Consider the following 19,165-nt stretch of genomic DNA (forward strand, 5'->3'; position numbering starts at 1 on the left):
GTGCTGTGATTTTATAAGGCAGGGTTATGATATACAGCATTTTATATACTTACTCAAACAAGAACCTTGCCTTCAAAGATTAGCTAATGAGACTAGAATTTGTGGAATATACTTGGACTACTTGAACTAAGAGAAATGACCCATGGAGTAAAATCTTCCCAATGCAGAATAATTCCCTGGTACCCCATCAGTCTTATCACTCAGTGATAATAATCTCTGCTCTCCACTTAGAGCAAACAGAATAAAACATTGTAGCAAATTGAGGCTGGTCTGAGTTAAGTGGTGTTCACAACTAATTGATCACAACCAGTTATAGATTTACTTGGCCTTTTCCACTTCCACTGCTTCACTTCACTAGCCTTACACAAATTTTAAAAATCAAGTTGTAAATTAAAGGCAGGTATAAACATAAAATTGTGAAAACTTGTAATGGCTTGCAACCATTTGAGGAGGTGTTCAAACTCTCACATTAGTCCGAGAAATTCGATGAGGCAAGGAACATCGAATTAGAATTCGATGAGACAAGGCATAGTGGCTCACACCTGTAATCCCAGCACATTGAGAGGCCCAGGGGGGAGGATTTCTTGAAGTCAGGAGTTTGAGACCAGCCTGGGCAACAAAGTGAGACCCCATCTCAAAAAAAAATTATTTATTTATTTATATTTTTGAGACAGAATCTTACTCCGTTGCCCAGGCTGGAGTGCCTTGCTGCTATCTCAGCTCATTGCAGACTCTACCTCCCAGGTTCAAGTGATTCTCCTGCCTCAGCATCCCAAGTAGCTGGGATTACAGGCGTGTGCCACCACACCTGGCTAAATTTTTTTTTTGAGATGGAGTCTCGCTCTGTCGCCCAGGTGGGAGTGCAGTGGTGCAATCTCAGCTCACCGCAACCTCTGCCTCCTGGGTTCAAGTGATTCTCCTGCCTCAGCCTCCTGAGTAGCTGGGATTACAGGCGCACACCACCACGCCCAGCTAATGTTTGTATTTGTAGTAGATACAGGGTTTCACCATGTTGGCCAGGCTGGTCTTGAGCTCCTGATCTCGTGATCCACCCACCTCGGCCTCCCAAAGTGCTGGGATTATAGGCGTGAGCCACAGTGCCCGGCCTGCCTGGCTAATTTTTATGTTTTTGGTAAAGACGGCATTTCACCATGTTGGCTAGGCTGGTCTCGAGCTCCTGGCCTCAAGTGGTCTTAAAATTTTTTAAAAAAATTAGCCAGGCATGGTGCCATAAGCATTTAGTCCCAGCTACTCAGGAGAATCACTTGAGCCCAGGAGATTGAGTCTGCAGTGATCCATGATGGTATACCGCCCTTCAGCCTGGGTGATTGAGCAAGATCTCAATTCTAAAACAACAACAAAAACCCCACAAAAAAACAAGAAAACTTCAATGTGATTCTACTTTACACCCATCAGACCTGCAGATTCTTTTTTTTTTGTTTGAGACAGAGTCTTGCTGTGTCGCCCAGGCCGGAGTGCAGTGGCACCATCTCGGCTCACTGAAAGCTCCGCCTCCCAGGTTCACGCCATTCTCCTGCCTCACCCTCCCAAGTAGCTGGGACTACAGGGGCCCGCCACCACGCCTGGCTAATTTTTTTTTGTATTTTTTTTTTCAAGTTCTATCAATTTTTTTAAATTCTTTTTGACTTTTTCTCCTGGTCTTCTGTTATCCTTTCTGCAGGTCGCTTCTTCAACCCCTTCATTTTCCTGGTTTGTAGTTTGCTTAGGTCTTGCTTCTGCATGTGAATCCTTCCATAAGTTGTACCAAAAGTATCATGGGAAATATTTTTCTTCTTCTTTGGCTTGAGAGCTTTTGGCATTTTCATAGATAATTTATAAAGGTCATCCGATGCCAGGTGTGTCCTCCTCAGAACCAGATCCAATGAGGGTCCCATCTCTTCCAATTCAATCCGTGGTGTTCTGCAACCAGATTTCTTCAACAGCAACTTATAGCTTCGAAAGTAAATCTTCCCATTCAGTGTAGTGAAGTGCAGAACATACTCTAATCCAGCCAGGTGGATATTTGATACTGTGGGGCCTCTGAAGAAATCAATAAGACTTTTTAGTCTTCTATAATCTTCTGTTACATCAAAATCATCACCAGCAAATATTAGCATGGGTTTTGTTCCCTCAGGACATTTACTGTTCTTAATGTCTTTTAGAGAGACAAAATTCTCAATACCTAATTCAATCATATCCAGCACATGGTAGTCATACATATGACCTATTACTAGATTATTTGGCCGCTTCTTATTATGGGAGCCAAACATGAATAAGGAACAATCTGACTTCTTTGAAAAGAATTCCAGTGATGTCTGATCCTCAAAAGGTCTTGTAATATTTTTCTTTTTATATAGTACAGCGTATGGTTTTTTCAGTGCATACACATCTTTAAGTACTTGTGTCACTGTTGCATTTGCATTTCCCCCTTTAATCAGCATGGCATTTTTAATATTTTCATTGAGTTTTGGTTCTCTCTTCTCAGGGAATCTCTTGGCTCTTTTCGTTTTGGGCTTTACAACTCAATCCAGAGTGTCCATCGCTACCGCTACCTGCAACTCTTAACTAGGTGGATCTTTTTTTTGTACTTTTAGTAGAGACAGGGTTTCACCATGTTAGCCAGGGTGGTCTCGATCTCCCAACCTCGTGATCCACCTGCCTCGGCCTCCCAAAGTGCTGGGATTACAGGCATGAGCCACCACGCCTGGCCAGATTTTTTAAAAAAAATGTTTTATTTACATAGGTTAATGAGGAACAAGTGTTTGGTCACATGAGTAAGTTCTTTAGTGGTGATTTGTGAGATTTTGGTGCACCCATTACCTGAGCAGTAAGCACTGCACACAATTTGTAGTCTTTTATCCCTCACCCACTTCCCAGCCTTTCCCCTTGAGTCCCCAAAGTCCACTGTGTTATTCTTATGCTTTTGCACCCTCATAGCTTAGCTCCTACTTATAAGTGAGAACATACGATGTTTGGTTTTCCATTCCTGAATTACTTCACTTAGAATAATAGTATCCAGTCTCCTCCAGGTGGCTGTGAATGCCATTAATTCATTCCTTTTTATTGCTGAGTAGTATTCCATCATATCTATATCTATATATACCACAGTTTCTTTATCCACTTGCTGATGGACATTTGGGTAGACCTGCAGATAATAAGAAGATCCATAGTACCTATCACTGGAGGGGTCGTGGAGAAAAAGGAACCTCTCATATTGCTGATGTAAAGGCACATTTTTTTAGCTTTTTTGGAAAGCAACCTGGCAGCGTCTTTTTTTCCTCCTTCCCTCCTTTCCTTCTTCTTCTTTTTTTTTTTTCGAAACAGTGTCTTACTTTGTCACCCAGGCTGGAGTACAGTGATGTGATCTTGGCTCACTGCAACCTCTGCCTCCTGGGTTCAAGTGATTCTCTTGCCTCAGCCTCCCGAGTAGATGGGATTACAGATGTGCCACCAACACCAGCTAATTTTTTTTTTTTTTTTTTTGAGACGGAGTCTCTCTCTGTTGCCCAGGCTGGAGTGCAATGGTGCGATCTTGGCTCACTGCAACCTCTGCCTCCCAGGTTCAGGCAATTCTCCTGCCTCAGCCTCCCGAGTAGCTGGGATTACAGGTGCCCACAACCATGATCGGCTAATTTTTGTATTTTTAGTAGAGACGGTTTCACCATGTTGACCAGACAGGTCTCCAACTCCTGACATCAGGTGATTTGCTCACCTCGGCCTCCCAATGTGCTGGGATTACAGGCGCGAGCCACCGTGCCTGGCCATCTCTTCTTCTTACAAGGATACCAGTCCTAGCCCCCCACCCTTATGACTTTATTTAACTTTAATTTCTTTTTCCCTCTCCTCCCCTCCCCTCCCCTCCCCTTCCCTTCCCTCTTTCTTTCTGACGGAGTCTCACACGGCACTCCAGCCGTGGCACGATCTCAGCTCACTGCAACCCTGCCTCCTGGGTCCAAGCAACTCTCCTGCCTCAGCCTCCCGAGTAGCTGGGACTACAGGGGCATGCCACCATACCCGGCTCATTTTTTTTTTTGTATTTTAGTAGAGACAGGGTTTCACCATGTTGCCCAGGCTGGTCTCGAACTCCTGACCTGAGGCAATCCACCCGCCTCAGCCTCTGAAAGTGCCAGGATTACAGGCATGAGCCACTGCGCCCAGCCTAATTACTTCTTTAAAGGCCCTATCTTTGACCAGGTGTGGTGGCTGAAGAAATAAATAAAATAAAATAAAAGACAGGAATTGCAATAGGGAAAGAGTTTAATACACATAGAGCTGACTAAATGGAAGTCTGGAGTTTTATTATTACTCAAATCAGTCTCCCTGAAAATTCATAGGCTAAAGTTTTTCAAGAATAATTTGGCAGGCAGGGGTCTAGGGAATGGGTGCTGCTGATTGTTTGGGGATGCAATCACAACTGTGGAAACCAGTCTTCTTGTGCTGAATTCGCTTCCAGGTGGAGGCCACAGAGGGTCTGATCCAGCTGGAATCATCTGCTGGTCAGAAATACAAAAGTCTGAAAAGCATCTTAAAAGGCCAATCCTAGGTTCTACAATAGTGACGTTATTTACAAGAGTAATTGGGGAAGTTGTAAATCTTGGGACCTCTGGAACAATGGCTAGTTATCCTTTAAGGAAGCCTATATCTTAGTGGAATTCAGGCCCCCTCATCCTCCTAACCTGGTGGCCTTTCATTTTAGTTTTAGGAAGAGCTGTTAACATTTAAACTACATATTTCTCCCAAAGTTAGTTTGGCCCATGTCCAGGAATGACCAAGAGCAATTTGGAGATTAAAGGCAAGATGGAATTGTTTAGGTCAGTTCTCTTTCACTGTCATAATTTTCTCACTGTTATAATTTTTGCAAAAGCAGTTTCAGAACTCTATGGAGTTCCCAGGTTTACTACTTTTAGTTTCACCAAAAAGTAAGAGACAGAGTAGGGTTTTTCTGCCCCAGTTGCAAATTTTTAGGAAAGGGAAACTAATTGGCCCAACCTGGGTCAAATGTCCTGCTTTGGTCCAATCACTGTGACCAATGCTGGTCATTGAATGCATATATGGCAGCTAAAGTCCTGAGGGATGATATGGGGTAGGGGAAGCTTTCCAAGAGAGGGGTTTGTGATGAACTGGAAATGTACCTGATTCTTGTCTTTCTGTAGCACCCAAACCTGTCAATCCTACCACTCTCCTGTTCTTTGCCTGAGCAGCCGAGAGCTGCTGGAGGGGTGGGGGAAAGCCAAACAACCATCTACAGAATTTTCAAATGGAAATTTTAAATGAGAAAAGCCATGATGTTGGTTGGATGGACAGGGATGGTGCTGGGTGGGGTAGCATTGCAAAGGACTGGGCTGGGTGTGGTGGCTCACCCCTGTAATGCCTGTACTCTCAGCACTCTGGGAGGCCGAAGTGGGCAGATCACCTGAGGTCAGGTGTTGGAGACCAGCCTGGCCAACATGGCGAAACCCCGTCGCTACTAAAAAATACAAAAATTAGCTGGATGTGATGGCATGAGCCTGTAATCCCAGCTACTCGGGAGGCTGAGGCTGGAGAATTGCTTGAACCTGGGAGGTGGAGGTTGCAGTGAGCCGAGATCATGCTACTGCACTCCAGCCTGGGTGACAGAGTGAGATTCCGTCTCAAAAAAAAAAAAAAAAAAAAAAGGAGAAGACTGGTTCTCTGGCCCCAAAGAGTCATGATCTTGGTGAATTCACCACAGTTCAGGGTCAAGCTCCGAATTTTGCAGGCTTAGAAATGTGAACTTGTGGCTGACCGTGGTGGCTCAAATCCCAGCACTTTGGGAGGCCAAGGCAGGTGGATCACCTGAGGTCAGGAGTTCGAGACCAGCCTGGCCAAAGTAGTGAATCCTCATCTCTACTAAAAATACAAAAATTAGCCAGGCGTGGTGGTGGGTGCCTGTAGTCCCAGCTACTCGGGATGCTGAGGCAGGAGAATCACTTGAACCTGGGAGGTGGAGGTTACGGTGAGCCGAGATTGGGCCACTGAACCCTAGACTGGGCTACAGAATGAGACTCCGTCTCACATAAAAAAAAAAAAAAAGAAATGTGAACTTGTCAATATCTCAGAACTGATACAATTTGTGGATACTGATTCACATTAATGAAATGTACATGAAACTCAAGTACAAATTCTAAATGAAAATTTATTTATTTTTATTTATTTTTGAGATGGAGTTTCGCTCTTGTTGCCCAGGCTGGAGTGCAATGGTGTGATCTCAGCTAACCAAAACCTCCGCCTCCTGGGTTCAAGTGATTCTCCTACTTCAGCCTCCCAAGTACCTGGGATTACAGGCATGCACCACCATGCCTGGCTAATTTTTTTGTATTTTTCGTAGATACAGGGTTTCACCATGTTGGTCAGGCTGGTCTCGAACTCCTGACCTCGGGTGATCTGCCTGCTTTGGCCTCCCAAAGTGCTGGGATTACAGGCGTGAGCCACTACGCCTGGCCTTTAAATGAAAATTTATTCATTTACAAATATTTAAGGGCATATCAGCCTCCTCCAGATATGTTTTGCAGCCACCTTTTTGAACCAAACTCAATGCCAGTCCCTGTTCTGGGTACTGGAGACACCGAGATAAATAAAATATAGGGTTTGTTTTCTTTTTTATTTTCCTATTTCTGAATAGATCATAAGGCTTTGTTTTCTGAGAGCTCCCTAACTTGTGAGTACACTGGGTGTGGGCAGACACCTTTTCTCTCTGAAATCACACAGCATAGAAAGTAGCTTGTTGAGCATCAAATCACAACAAGGGAGGCTGGCTGGAGGGCTGGAACAGTCAGTGGTGTCTTTGACAGCCAGGGATAACCAGATGTTAGAGTTGAGGTGGCCCAAGCACAACCCCGGTACAGTTCTGCGACCAAGCACTGCCTCCTGATACTCTTTGCACTCCCATAGCCGAGCAGGACCTTTATTCTGTAGACATTTTTCATCTGTTTTTTTTTTTTTTTTTTTTTTTTTTAGGCGCAGTCTCACTCTGTCGCCCAGGCTGGAGTGCAGTGGCGTGATCTCGGCTCACTGCAACCTCGACCTCCTGGGTTCAAGCGATTCTTCTGCCTCAGCCTCCTGAGTAGCTGGGACTACAGGTACGTACCATCACGCCCATCTAATTTTTTTGTATTTTTAGTAGAGATGGGATTTCACCATGTTGGCCAGGCTTGTCTCGATCTCTTGACCTCGTGATCCACCCGCCTCGGCCTCCTAAAGTGCTGGGATTACAGGCATGAGCCACCGCGCCCAGTTGACATTTTTCATCTTACGTGAAAGCTGTCTCCAGTCCTGGGTGCTGAATGATTGCTGGCGGCATTCGCCCGGCTCTCACCCACGCCGCATTGATCTCACTAACATATCACTCAGGACAGGACCTGGTTTCCCCAGTTTCTCACTCCTTGAGGGTCCCTCATTCTTGCCTGCTTGTTGATCTGTGCCATTCTGATGCGATTCTTGGCATCCCTCTGTGAGCTTCTACCTTGCTTTGGTCACTTTTCTCTCCTCTCAGCTGTTTTTTTTTTAAGCAGCTGTCAATTTCCTTCAATCTTCCACCCAGTCTCTCTCCTCCTAACTTGTAGCAGGTAACCTTGCCACCTGCTTTAGCTAGAAAATGCAGGTGAGGTGTAACTTCCTTATACATATGTAGGTATAAGCTCCCTACAGAAAGCCTCAGTGCCTGACATGAGTGCCCCAGGCGTCTCCCAGGTTCCTCCTTCTACTACTCTGTCCCTTCCAGTGCTTGGTTGCTTTTGTGCCATCTGAGTCCTTTCTCCCTGCTCTGTCCCTGTGGGGCACAGTGTGCTTGGCTCTCGGTTCTGCCCTTTCCTCTTATTTCCACTTGCTCTATACTCTGCATGGCCCTTGTTGGGTGTGAAAAGAAACCAAAAATATTTCACCCCAAAATATACTTCTTTGACTTGTTTTGATGTGGCTATTCAGAGGGCCTGCAGACAGGAATAGCCCTGAAAAGCTGCTTTTTTGTGGAGGAGATTTATATCTGTAGAGGAAAAGCCACATTTGTGAAATACACAGGCTTTCCCTGAGCCCCACTTCCTTTCTCCAGATCTAGGAAAGACTAACTCAATCACAGGCTGCCATCTATTCTTTCTGAGATGACTTGAGATATTTTCTTTTCTTTTTCTTTCTTTCTTTTTTTTTTTTTTTTTTTGAGACAGAGTCTCACTCTGTCACCCAGGCTGGAGTGCAGTGGTACGATCTCAGCTCACTGCAACCTCAGCCTCCCAGGTTCAAGTGATTCTTGTGCCTCAGCCTCCCGAGTAGCTGGGACTACAGGTACGTGCCACCAAGCCCAGCTAACTTTTTTTGTATTTTTAGTACAGACGGAATTTCGCCATGTTGCCCAGGCTGGTCTTGAACTCTCGAGCTCAGGCAATCCGCCCGCCTTGGCCTCCCAAATTGCTGGAATTATAGATGTGAGCCACCGCACCCAGCTGACCTGAGATATTTTCATCTGCAGAATAAGATAAACTTTTCTTGCTTTCTTCTTTCACTCTCCCATTAACCTGTGTGGCCACCTCCCTCAGAGCCTGGAGCAGCTTGGTCCCAGGCCATTGTTCTTTGGGCTTATTCATTTATCCTGAAAATAATTGACTCCAACAACCAGCCCTCCATCCATCTTTTCCCCAGTGAAGAGAATATTTAAGCATCAACCATCTGGTCCTCCTTTGAGTTAATATCTTGTATGGCTCCCTTGCACAGGTGTGCATGTAATGAATCTGTTATGCTTTTCTCTGAGACCCTTTATAATGAGGAGGGAAGAGCTCACCCTTTCTGCCCCTACAGCATTCCCTCGAGCCTTGTCTTAGCTCCTCATCTTTCTCTCTAATTTCTCTCCCCGAGTGACCTCACCCACTCCCATGGCTTGAGTTGTCATTTCTTTTTTCTTTTTTTTTTATTATTATACTTTAGGTTTTAGGGTACATGTGCACAATGTGCAGGTTTGTTACATATGTATCCATGTGCCATGTTGGTTTGCTGCACCCATTAACTCGTCATTTCTATGCAACTCCTAAATCTCTTTTTTCCAGCTGTTTGCTGACTCCTCCCCCAACGCCCCCATCCATTCTCTGCCTCGTTCTGTGCCTTGGGGCACCTTGGCCTCTGGCTTCTGGTTGAGTTTAGCTAGTGAGAGGAATCAGGAATAGGAAGCCGGAGACTAAAGTGATTGGGATATTCCTTCCTCTGCTTCCTTTCTGCTCCAGTGGGGGCTGCCTTCTCCACAACTGTGGCTCTGCCAGGCTCCCTTATCCACAGCTGCAGCCCCCGCTGGACTCAGGGAATGTTGCATCTTCTCCTTGTCCCTTCAGGCCTAAGGCTTCCCACTGTCATTTATCCCTGGATATTCAACGTCTCTTAATGACTTCCTTTACCCTTCCCAGATCTTCAAATCTAGCTGAAGATGCCTTCTCCTTCCTGCTGGTACCCTGGCTGATACATAACTCCCATCTATCCCTGGAGCAACTGCTCTTTGAACATATCTCCACAGGTGCCCCTGACTCAACAGGTCCAGAACAGAATTCATTTCCCCCCAAATTGCTTTTCTTCCTGATCCTGAATTTTTTTTTTTTTTTTGGAGACAGAGTCTTGCTCTGACTCCCAGGCTGTAGTGTAGTGGTGCCATCTCAGCTCAATGCAACCTCCGCCTTCCGGGTTCAAGTAATTCTCGTGCCTCAGCCCCCCAAGTAGTTGGGACTACAGGCACGTGCCACCATGCCTAGCTAATTTTTTGTATTTTTAGTAGAGACGGGCTTTCACCGTGTTAGCCTGGATGGTCTGGATCTCCTGACATCATGATCCACCCGCCTTGGCCTCCCAAAGTGCTGGGATTACAGATGTAAGCCACCATGCCCAACCCTTTTTCTTTTGAGACAGAGTCTGGCTCTGTCGCCCAGGCTAGTCTGCAGTGGTGTGATCTCTGCTCACTGCAACCTCCACCTTCTGGGTTCAAGTGATTCTCCTGTCTCAGCCTTCCTGAGTAGCTGGGATTACAAGTGTGAGCCACCAGGCCCAGCTAATTTTTGTATTTTTAGTAGAGACAGGGTTTCACCATGTTGGCCAGGCTGGTCTCAAACTCCTGACCTCAAGTGATCCACCCATCTCGGCCTCCCAAAGTATTGGGATTACAGGCGTGAGCCACCGCACCTGGCCATTCTTCCTGATTTCTCAATCTTGTTTGTGGTCACCACTATCAACTTAGTTAGTTATTCCATTTGGAAATCTTAGAGTCATCCTAGATCCCTCCCTTACTCTTTAAGTCCCATCAATGGTACTCCCTTAGCATCTCTTGAATCTGTTTCTTTCTCTCACTCCCAACCCCCACTCCCTAGCCAATGCCTTGATAAGGCCTACATTATCACTTGCCCTGACTCATGCAAGCCTGACTGGTTTTCTTGCCTCTAGTCTTGCCTCCTTCAAACTCTTCTTTACATTGCAGATCTCAGTGATTTTTTTTTTTTTTTTGTAGGACAGGGTCTCACTCTGTCATCCAGGCTAGAGTGCTGTGGTGTGATCATAGCTCATTGCAGCCTCAACCTCTTGGGCTCAAGCTGTCCTCTCACTTCAGCCTCTGGAGTATAGCTAGGACTACATGTGCACACTACCATTGCCCGGATAATTTAAAAAAAAATTGTTTTGTAGAGACAGGTGCCACTATGTTGCTCAGGCTGGTCTCGAACTCCTGGGCTTAAGCAATCCTCCAGCCTTGACCTCCCAAAGTGCTGGGATTACAGGTGTGAGCCACCACACTTGGCCCCAGTGATCTATTTTAAATGCAATCTGATAGTTTATGTCCCTTGTTTAAGGCCTATCTGTGAGCTAGCAGGGTGTGGTGTAGCACCTGTAATCCTAGCGCTTTGGGAGGTCAAGGCGGGACGATCTCTTGAGGCCAGGAGTTTGTGATCAACCTGGGCAACAGAGTGAAATTCCATCTTTACAAAAAATTTAAAAACTGGCTGGCCATCGTGGTGGGTGCCTGTAGTCCCAGCTACACAGCAAGCTGAGGTGGGAGGATCACTTGAGCCCAGGAGTTCAAGGCTGCTTCAAGGTATGACTGCACCACTGCACTCTAGCCTGGGTAACTGAGAGAGACCCCATTTTTTCTTTTTTCTTTTTTCTTGAGATGGAGTCTCACTCTGTTGCCCAGGCTAGAGTGCAGCGGTGCAATCTCGGCTCACTGCAACCTCTGCCTCCCAGAGAGACCCTGTATTGCAACAAACGAACGAACGAACAAACAAACAAACACCTTTCTATGACTCCCCAGAACCTATAGGACACAGTCCAAACTGTTTACCAAGGCACACAAGGCCCTTCCTGATCTGACACTCCCTGCTCACAATTCTGAACTTTGAGTAGTTTCTGCTGAATTCTGTCTCTTCCCATGGCCTTTTCTGTCAGCCCACAGGCTCCCCTTCTGTGTGCTCCCTGCTCACAATTCTGGAAAACCCCTGTTCACCTTTCAAAACCCATCTTGTACGTCATGTCATCTAGGAGCTTTTCCAGAGCACTTCCACACGGGGGATTCCTCCCTGGGCCCTTCTGCCTGAATTTTTTTTTTTTTTCTTGAGACGGAGTTTTGCTGTTGTTGCCCAGGCTGGAGTGCAATGGCATGATCTTGGCTCACTGCAACCTCTGCCTCCTGAGTTCAAGCGATTCTCCTGCCTCAGCCTCCCTAGTGCCTGGGATTACAGGCATGCACCACCATGCCCGGCTAATTTTGTATTTTTAGTAGAGATGAGCGCTCTCCATGTTGATCAGGCTGGTCTCGAACTCCCGACTTCAGATGATCCACCCACCTCAACCTCCCAAAGTGTTGGGATTACAGGCATGAGCCACCGTGCCTGGCCACCTTCTGCCTGAATCTTGAGCAGTGTCTACTTAGAGCTTCATTCTTTGTCTTCCTAGTGGAGTAGAGGTCAGGGACCCCGTTAATCTACCTGTTCATCCTCAGGGCCTCACACAAGGCCAGTTATTCTCAAAATGCTTTGAATGAATAATCAGAGCTGGCAAAGCTATTTCACCAGGGGCCATGGTGTCACCAATTCTTCCGCGGACTAAATCTCTGCTGAGGATCATCGAGTCACCCACCCTGGTGCCCAGTACAGGCCTGGCTTCACACTGGAGCATAACCAAATGCAGAGTGATAGAGACCACCCGGTTGAGGTGTCAGAGAGCTGAGAGTGGAGAGCAGGGGACCCAGGCATGAAGCAGGAGGGCAGGACTTGGAGGAGGAATGGAGTTCAGTGCCCTGGAGAAAGAGCAGAGGCTGCCACCGGCTCCCTGGCTAAGACCCAAGCAGGCGAAGGGGAGGACTCATTCATCCAGGGCCAGCCCAGGAGCAAGACTGCCAAGCAGGCCGGCCCAGCCCAGCTGGGAGGGGATTTCCTCAGCCTCCCTCCTGCTGGGCTGGGCAGCTTTGGAACCTGTCTGGAGGATTTTCGTTTGGGGAGGGACGGAGGAGCGCCTGGCAGAGCGGGATCTTCAGGGCAGCGGGCAACCCCTTGGCCCAGGAAGCCTGGAACGCAAGGACCGGAGGGTGCGGCCTGGGACGCCCCTACCTTGGTGTTTCAGGGTAAGATGTGGGAGCTGGGAGGGAGTGGAGGGAGTACCATGTCAGGACAAGGGGGCGGCAGCAGGAAGTGCAGGGCCGAAGGGTGCTGTGCAGGAAGGAGGAGGGATGTGTGGGGTGCTTCCTTGGTAACCCCCCTTCTGGAGTGACCTCCTGGTGTGGCTGCTTTGAATCCTGCTACTTTCGTTCTAAAAGTTGGCAGCCTGTTGGGCCAGGAGTCAGGGGCTATCTTCCCGAGGGAAATGGCAGGGAAGGGCTGAGGATGAGGACAGAGTAATTCCATTCCTCTTCCCTGCCCTTCACACTGGTTTTCTCTCCAGCCATCACGTTCTCCCCAGCACCCCTCTACCCTCCTAAGTTTTTCTAACTCCAACTAAGCCAGTTCCTAGCCCTTTGCTGACCTGGACACTGTAGACCACAGCCAGGGAGGCAGTCTCCACTTCTTCCTGCAAGGCGGCTCCTCCAGGGTTATTTGTTTCCTTCTTCCTGGTGTGGGTATCAGAGAGATTTCACTCAATCTTTCATTTATTCATTAGTGTTCGTTTGTTTATGCATCACTGTTTGAGCATATACCTGGATTCTCTGGAGGGAGGGCTGCACAATTTCTGCTCCTCTTGGGAATAAGAAAACTGAAATTTATTGCTCAAACATTTGATGGTCGTCTACAAGCTGGTGGGCAGCATGGCAGAGTAGAAAATTATTTTGGAGTCAGAGAGAGACTTGGCTTTATATCCCATATCTCCTGTTTACCTCCTGAGCCTCAGCTTCCTCAGCTATAATTTTTTTTTTAAAGAGACAGGGTCTTGCTACATTGCCCAGGCTGCAGTGCAGTGGCTGATCATAGCTTCCTACAACTTCAAACTCCTGTGCTCAAGCAGTCGTCTTGCCTCGCCTTCCTGAGTTAACTGAGCCATGGGGACCAGCTCAAAATGATAGTTTTATGAAGATGACAGGGAACAATGCATGTTGAATACCAAGCCAGGTGCCAGGCTCATTGCGGAGCCTTCCTAAACACCTGTGCTTTTCCCTTCCTCTTTGGCCGCCTTCTTGCCATGCCTCTCCCTAACCAGCAACTCCCTCACCTTAGGCTTGTAAAGATATGCTAGACAACCCCTGGCCTTGAATGCACGTAGGCAGCGTGTAAACAGAACTGGCCAGTGACGGGGGAGTGGTGAAGGGAGAGGGAAGGCTGGGCTCCGTGGCTCGCTCCTGTAATCCCAGCACTTTGGGAGGCCAAGGTGGGAGGATTGCTTGAATCCAGGAGTTCAAGACCAGCCTGGGCAATAAAGTGAGGCCTTGTCTTTAAAAAATAAAATAAAAAAGAAGGGAGAGCCACATAGGCATGGGATTAGGGAAGGTATCAGGTGCCGCTTTGTGGTAAAAATACTGGACCAGGGCTGAGTCCAGACATGCTGTGTTTCTGAATTTGCACCCTCAACACCGAGCAAGTGATGGGAACCACCAATTCCTAAGCTATGCATGCAGGCTAAGGGCTTTTAAATGCATTCTCTTATTTAATCGTAATCCTCTTATGATATTATTATTAACCCTATTTTATAGATGAGGAAATGAAGATACAAACAGGTTAAGGGATTTGCGTAAGGTCACATGGCTAATAAGTAATGGATCCACAATTCAAGTCTAGGTGAGACTCTAAGCTCCATGCTTTTTGCTCTGGTGCTTGCTGTCTTTCAAGTTTCTCTGTATTAGAAAGACCAGGCTGGGGGCGGTGACTCATGCCTGTAGTCCCAACATTTGGGGAGGCTGAGGTAGGAGGATTGCTTGAAGCCAGGAGTTCAAAGCTAGCCTGGGCAACAAGCGAGACCCTGTCTCAAAAAAAAAAGAAGGCCTGGCATGGTGGCTCACGCCTGTAATCCCAGCACTTTAGGAGGCCAAGTTGGGAGAATTGCTTGAGTCCAGGACTTTGAGACTGGCTTGGGCAACACAGTGAGACCTCTTCTCTACAAAAAATAAAACAAAATTAGCCTGGTGTGGTAGTGTCCACCTGTAGTCTCAGCTACTTTGTTTTTTTCTTGAGGCAGAGTCTCACTCTGTGGCCCAGGCTGGAGTGCAGTGGCGGCCTCCCCAACTCAGTTGATTCTCTCACCTCAGCCTCCTGAATAGCTGGGACTATAGGTGCACACCATCATGCCCAGCTAACTTTTGTTGTTGTTGTTGTATTTTTGGTAGAGACAAGATTTCATCATGTTGCCCAGGATGGTCTCGAACTCCTGGACTGAAGTGATCCACCTGCCTTGGCCTCCCAAAGTGTAGGGATTACAGGCATGAGCCACCATGCCTGGCCCATCTCAGCTACTTTGTAGGCTGAGATGGGAGGATCACTTGAGCCTGAGATGCCAAGGCTGCCGTGAGCTGAGATCAGGCCACTGCACTCCAGCCTGGGTGACCGAGCAAGACTGTCTCTCGAGGAAAAGAAAAAAGAAAGACCAAAAGGGCATCAGCATTCCCCAACTACCTCCCTAGACACTGGCCTTTCACTGCCTGTAGATCTGCTCTGGGCTGCTGCATCCAGACTCCTTCCCTGATTCGTTAACTCATTCACCCATTCCTGCATCATTCATTAAATCAAGTGCTCTGTTTATCCCCTGAGACTGCAAGGTTTCAAGAGGGCAGGGATCATAGGCATGATCCTGTTCATTCAGTTTTATAATCCTGTTCGTTCAGCACCTCATTCATTCCTGATACAAAAATTTTCAATGAATTCTTTCTGAGTAAATGAATTTGACAAATATTTACTGATGCATTCCATGGACTAGGTAATAGGGAGTCAAAGATGAATAACACAGAAGTCCTGTCCCCAGAATGCTCACAGCCTTGTAGAGGAGACAGTTATAATACAAAGAAGACAATGATGCTCTAGACGCAAGCAGAGGTTGCTGACGAAACTAAAAAGGGCGCTTAATTCTACCGTGCATCCTCAGTGCCTAACACAATGCTAAGCACGTGGTAGACGCTCAATAAGGCTTTGCAGAGCAGTTGTAAAGGACAGAGTCTTTTAGTTTTGTTTTTCTTTAATTAAAACATTTTCTTTTCTTTTCTTTAACTTAATCCCAAATGTGACAGTAAGGAACAGAGTCTTAAAGGGGGTGTTAATACTTCCCTGGGACAACAAATGGGGCGGGGGAGAAGATATTCTAGCAAAGGGAGGAGCTCATGAAAAGACCCCGTGCAGAGTGGGAGCTGGAACTGCCAGGGGCTCAGTATGGCTGGGGCATAGGGTGTATTTGGGGAAATGGAAAGAAATGAAGGTGGATAAATAGGCAGGGTTCAGGTTGTGAGGTCTTTCTGTGCCTCGTTAAGGAATCTAGGCTTTAAACCAAAGACATTGGATACCCATTGAAAAGATTTTGGCTGGGCACGGTGGCTCACACCTCTAATCCCAGCGCTTTGGGAAGCTGAGGCAGGTGGATCCCAAGGTCAGGAGTTCAAGACCAGCCTGGCCAATAAATATGGTGAAACCCCTTCTCTACTGAAAAAAAAAAAAAAAAAAAAAAAAAAAAATAGCTGGGCGTGGTGACACGCACCTGTAGTCCCAGCCACTCAGGAAGTTGAGGGAGGAGAATTGCTTGAACCCGGGAGGCAGAGGTTGCAGTGAGCCGAGATTGCACCACTGCACTCCAGCCTGGGCAACAGAGGGAGACACTGTCTCAAAAAAAAAAAAATTTAGCAATAAGAGTGACACCACCTGATTTGCATTTCAGAAGTGAGGCTCAGGTGTGGGGGCCTAGGATATAATGACGCCAAGGTTTTCAGGCCTGATGGGTCCCACCTATCTATGGAAATTAGTCTTCCTTTTTAAGACTTCAGCATGGTTTGCTCATGAAGGGTCTCTTGAGTTGGCCTGTTCCTGATGGCTGGTACTTTGCCCTCAGCTGTATACTGGGTCACAGCGAATCTGTTCCTCCTAATAAAAGTTTGGAAATTTATAAATAGTTTCCTTTTGTATAATCTGGAATAAGTTCGAGGATACTACTTGGAATACCTTGTGCTTTCTTATGCCAGAGAGCTAGAGACGGAGGTGTAGAAGGGTTTCCAGGAATTAGATCTAGCTCCAAATGTGCCCAGGGAGGGTGTGTCAAACTCGCCAGTGGTCCTGGAACTAGGGATGCAGGGGCACAGATAACATTAAAGGAATCCATTTCCAGATTCTCAACTTCTGCAGGGACTCTTGCCTAAAAGTCATCTGCTTGTCTGGATTCTTTTTTTTTGAGACGGAGTCTCGCTCTGTCACCCAGGCTGGAGTGCAGTGGTGCAATCCCGGCTCACTGCAAGCTCCGCTTCCCGGGTTCAAGCCATTCTCCTGCCTCAGCCTCCCGAGTAGCTGGGACTACAGGCACCCACCACCACGCCTGGCTAATTTTTTGTATTTTTAGTAGAGACGGGGTTTCACCGTGTTAGCCAGGATGGTCTCAATCTCCTGACCTCGTGATCCGCCCGCCTCGGCCTCCCAAAGTGCTGGGATTACAGGCACGAGCCGCTGCGCCCGGCCAAATACAAGCACCCGCTTCGTCTGGGTTCTTTTAAGTTCTCCTTTTCAACTCTATTTTCACTGTTTCTCTTCTTTGGCTTTACAAGAAGGTTACACCTCTGTCCATCCCAAATTCATTGAACAAGGTCCATTGTTCAAAAGGACAGTTGGAGAATGCCCTGTTCCTGAGAGATCGCAAATAAAGAGAGATTAGGCAGGAGAAACTAAAGGGTGCTGTGCCTCTACTACAGACTCGTGGTATTTGTTTTATTTAAGAATACTTGGCCAGGGGCAAGGCGCAGTGGCTCACGCCTGTAATCCCAGCACTTTGAGAGGCCGAGGTGGGTGGATCACGAGGTCAGGAGATCGAGACCATCCTGGCTAATACGGTGAAACCCTGTCTCTACTAAAAATACAAAAAATTAGCTGGGCGTGGTGGCGGGTGCCTGTAGTCCCAGCTACTTGGAAGGCTGAGGCAGGAGAATGGTGTGAACCCGGGAGGCAGAGCATGCAGTGAGCCGAGACCGTGCCACTGCACTCCAGCCTGGGTGACAGAGTGAGACTCTGTCTCAAAAAAAAAAAAAGAATACTCGAGAATACTTGGCCAGGCATGGTGGCTCACACCTGTAATCCAAGCACTTTGGGAGGCCAAGGCAGGCAGATCACCTGAGGTTGGGAGTCTGAAACCAGCTTGACCAACATGGAGAAACCCTGTCTCTACGAAAAATACAAAATTAGCTGAGCGTGGTGGTGGGCGCCTGTAATCCCAGCTACTCAGGAGGCTGAGGCAGGAGAATTGCTTGAACCCAGGAGGCGGAGTTTGCAGTGAGCTGAGATCACGCCATTGCACTCCAGCCTGGGTGACAAGAGCAAAACTCTGTTGCAAAAAAAAAAAAAAAAAAAAAAGAAGATTTGTTGGCCAGGCGCAGTGGCTCATGCCTGTAATCCCAGCACTTTGGGAGGCCGAGTTGGGTGGATGACTTGAGGTCAGGAGTTCAAGACCAGCCTGGCCAACATGGTGAAAGCTCGTCTCTACTAAAAATACAAAAATTGCTGGGCACGGTGGCTCACACTTGTAATCCCAGCACTTTGGGAGGCCGAGGTGGGTGGATCACGAGGTCAGGAGTACGAGACCAGCCTGGCCAACATGGTGAAACCCCATCTCTACTAAAAATGCAAAAATTAGCTTGGCGTGGTGGCCAGTGCCTGTAATCCCAGCTATTTGGGAGGCTGAGGCAGAATTGCTTGAACCCAGGAGGCAGAGGTTGCAGTGAGCTGAGATCTCCCCATTGCACTCTAGCCTGGGTGACAAGAGCAAAACTCCAACTCAAAAAAAAAAAAAAACCCAAAAAGCAAAAAACCAAAAATCAGATGGGCGTGGTGGCACGTGCCTGCTATAATCCCAGCTACTCAGGAGGCTGAGGCAGGAGAATCTCTTGAACCTGGGAGACAGAGGTTGGAGTGAGCCAAGGTCATGCCACTGCCTTCCAGCCTGGGCAACAGAGTGAGACTCCATCTCAAAAAAAACCCCCAAAAACCAACAAACAAAAAAGAATACTTGTTTATTCAACCTGAGGAAGCTGATTACGTAAAGCCAGAAAATAAAACATAAAATAAAAATAAAGAAATAAAAATACTCGTTTAGGCTGGGCACAGTGGCTCATTCCTCCAATCCCAGCACTTAGGAAGGTCGAAGTGAAAGGATCACTTGAGCCCAGGAGTTTGAATCCAGCCTGGGTAATGTGACAATATCTCGTCTCTATAAGATTTGCTGGGCGTGGTGGCATGTGCCTGTTGTCCTAGCTATTCGGTAGGATGAGGTGGGAGGATATCTTGAGCCCAAGAGGTCGAGGCTTCAGTGAGTTGGGTTTGCATCACTGCACTCCAGCCTGGGCAACAAAGCAAGACCCTGTCTCAAAAATCACGCAAATAGGGCCGGGTGTGGTGGCTCATACCTGTCATCTCAATACTTCGGGGGGCCGAGGTGGGCGGATCGTTTGAGCTCAGGAGTTCGAGACCAGCATGGGCGACATGGCTAAACCCTGTCTCTACAAAAAAATACAAAAGTTAGCCAAGTGTGGTGGTGCACA

At 47.3% G+C, this 19,165-nt stretch overlaps 2 protein-coding genes across 2 annotated transcripts in view; both read right to left on the reverse strand.

Moving 5' to 3' along the window:
• The window catches only part of LOC134734895 (uncharacterized), a 99,019-nt gene that overhangs the window by 4,743 nt on the left and 75,111 nt on the right, over positions 1–19,165 (reverse strand). The window lies entirely within an intron of this gene.
• On the reverse strand, positions 1,595–2,591 carry LOC129469052 (ribosome production factor 2 homolog). The gene has a single exon (XM_055255217.2). It carries the CDS (start codon positions 2,439–2,441, stop codon positions 1,632–1,634), a length of 810 nt encoding a protein of 269 aa, XP_055111192.1. The 5' UTR covers positions 2,442–2,591; the 3' UTR covers positions 1,595–1,631.

This window comes from Symphalangus syndactylus, chromosome 12 (assembly GCF_028878055.3).
Source record: "Symphalangus syndactylus isolate Jambi chromosome 12, NHGRI_mSymSyn1-v2.1_pri, whole genome shotgun sequence".
NCBI lineage: Eukaryota > Metazoa > Chordata > Mammalia > Primates > Hylobatidae > Symphalangus > Symphalangus syndactylus.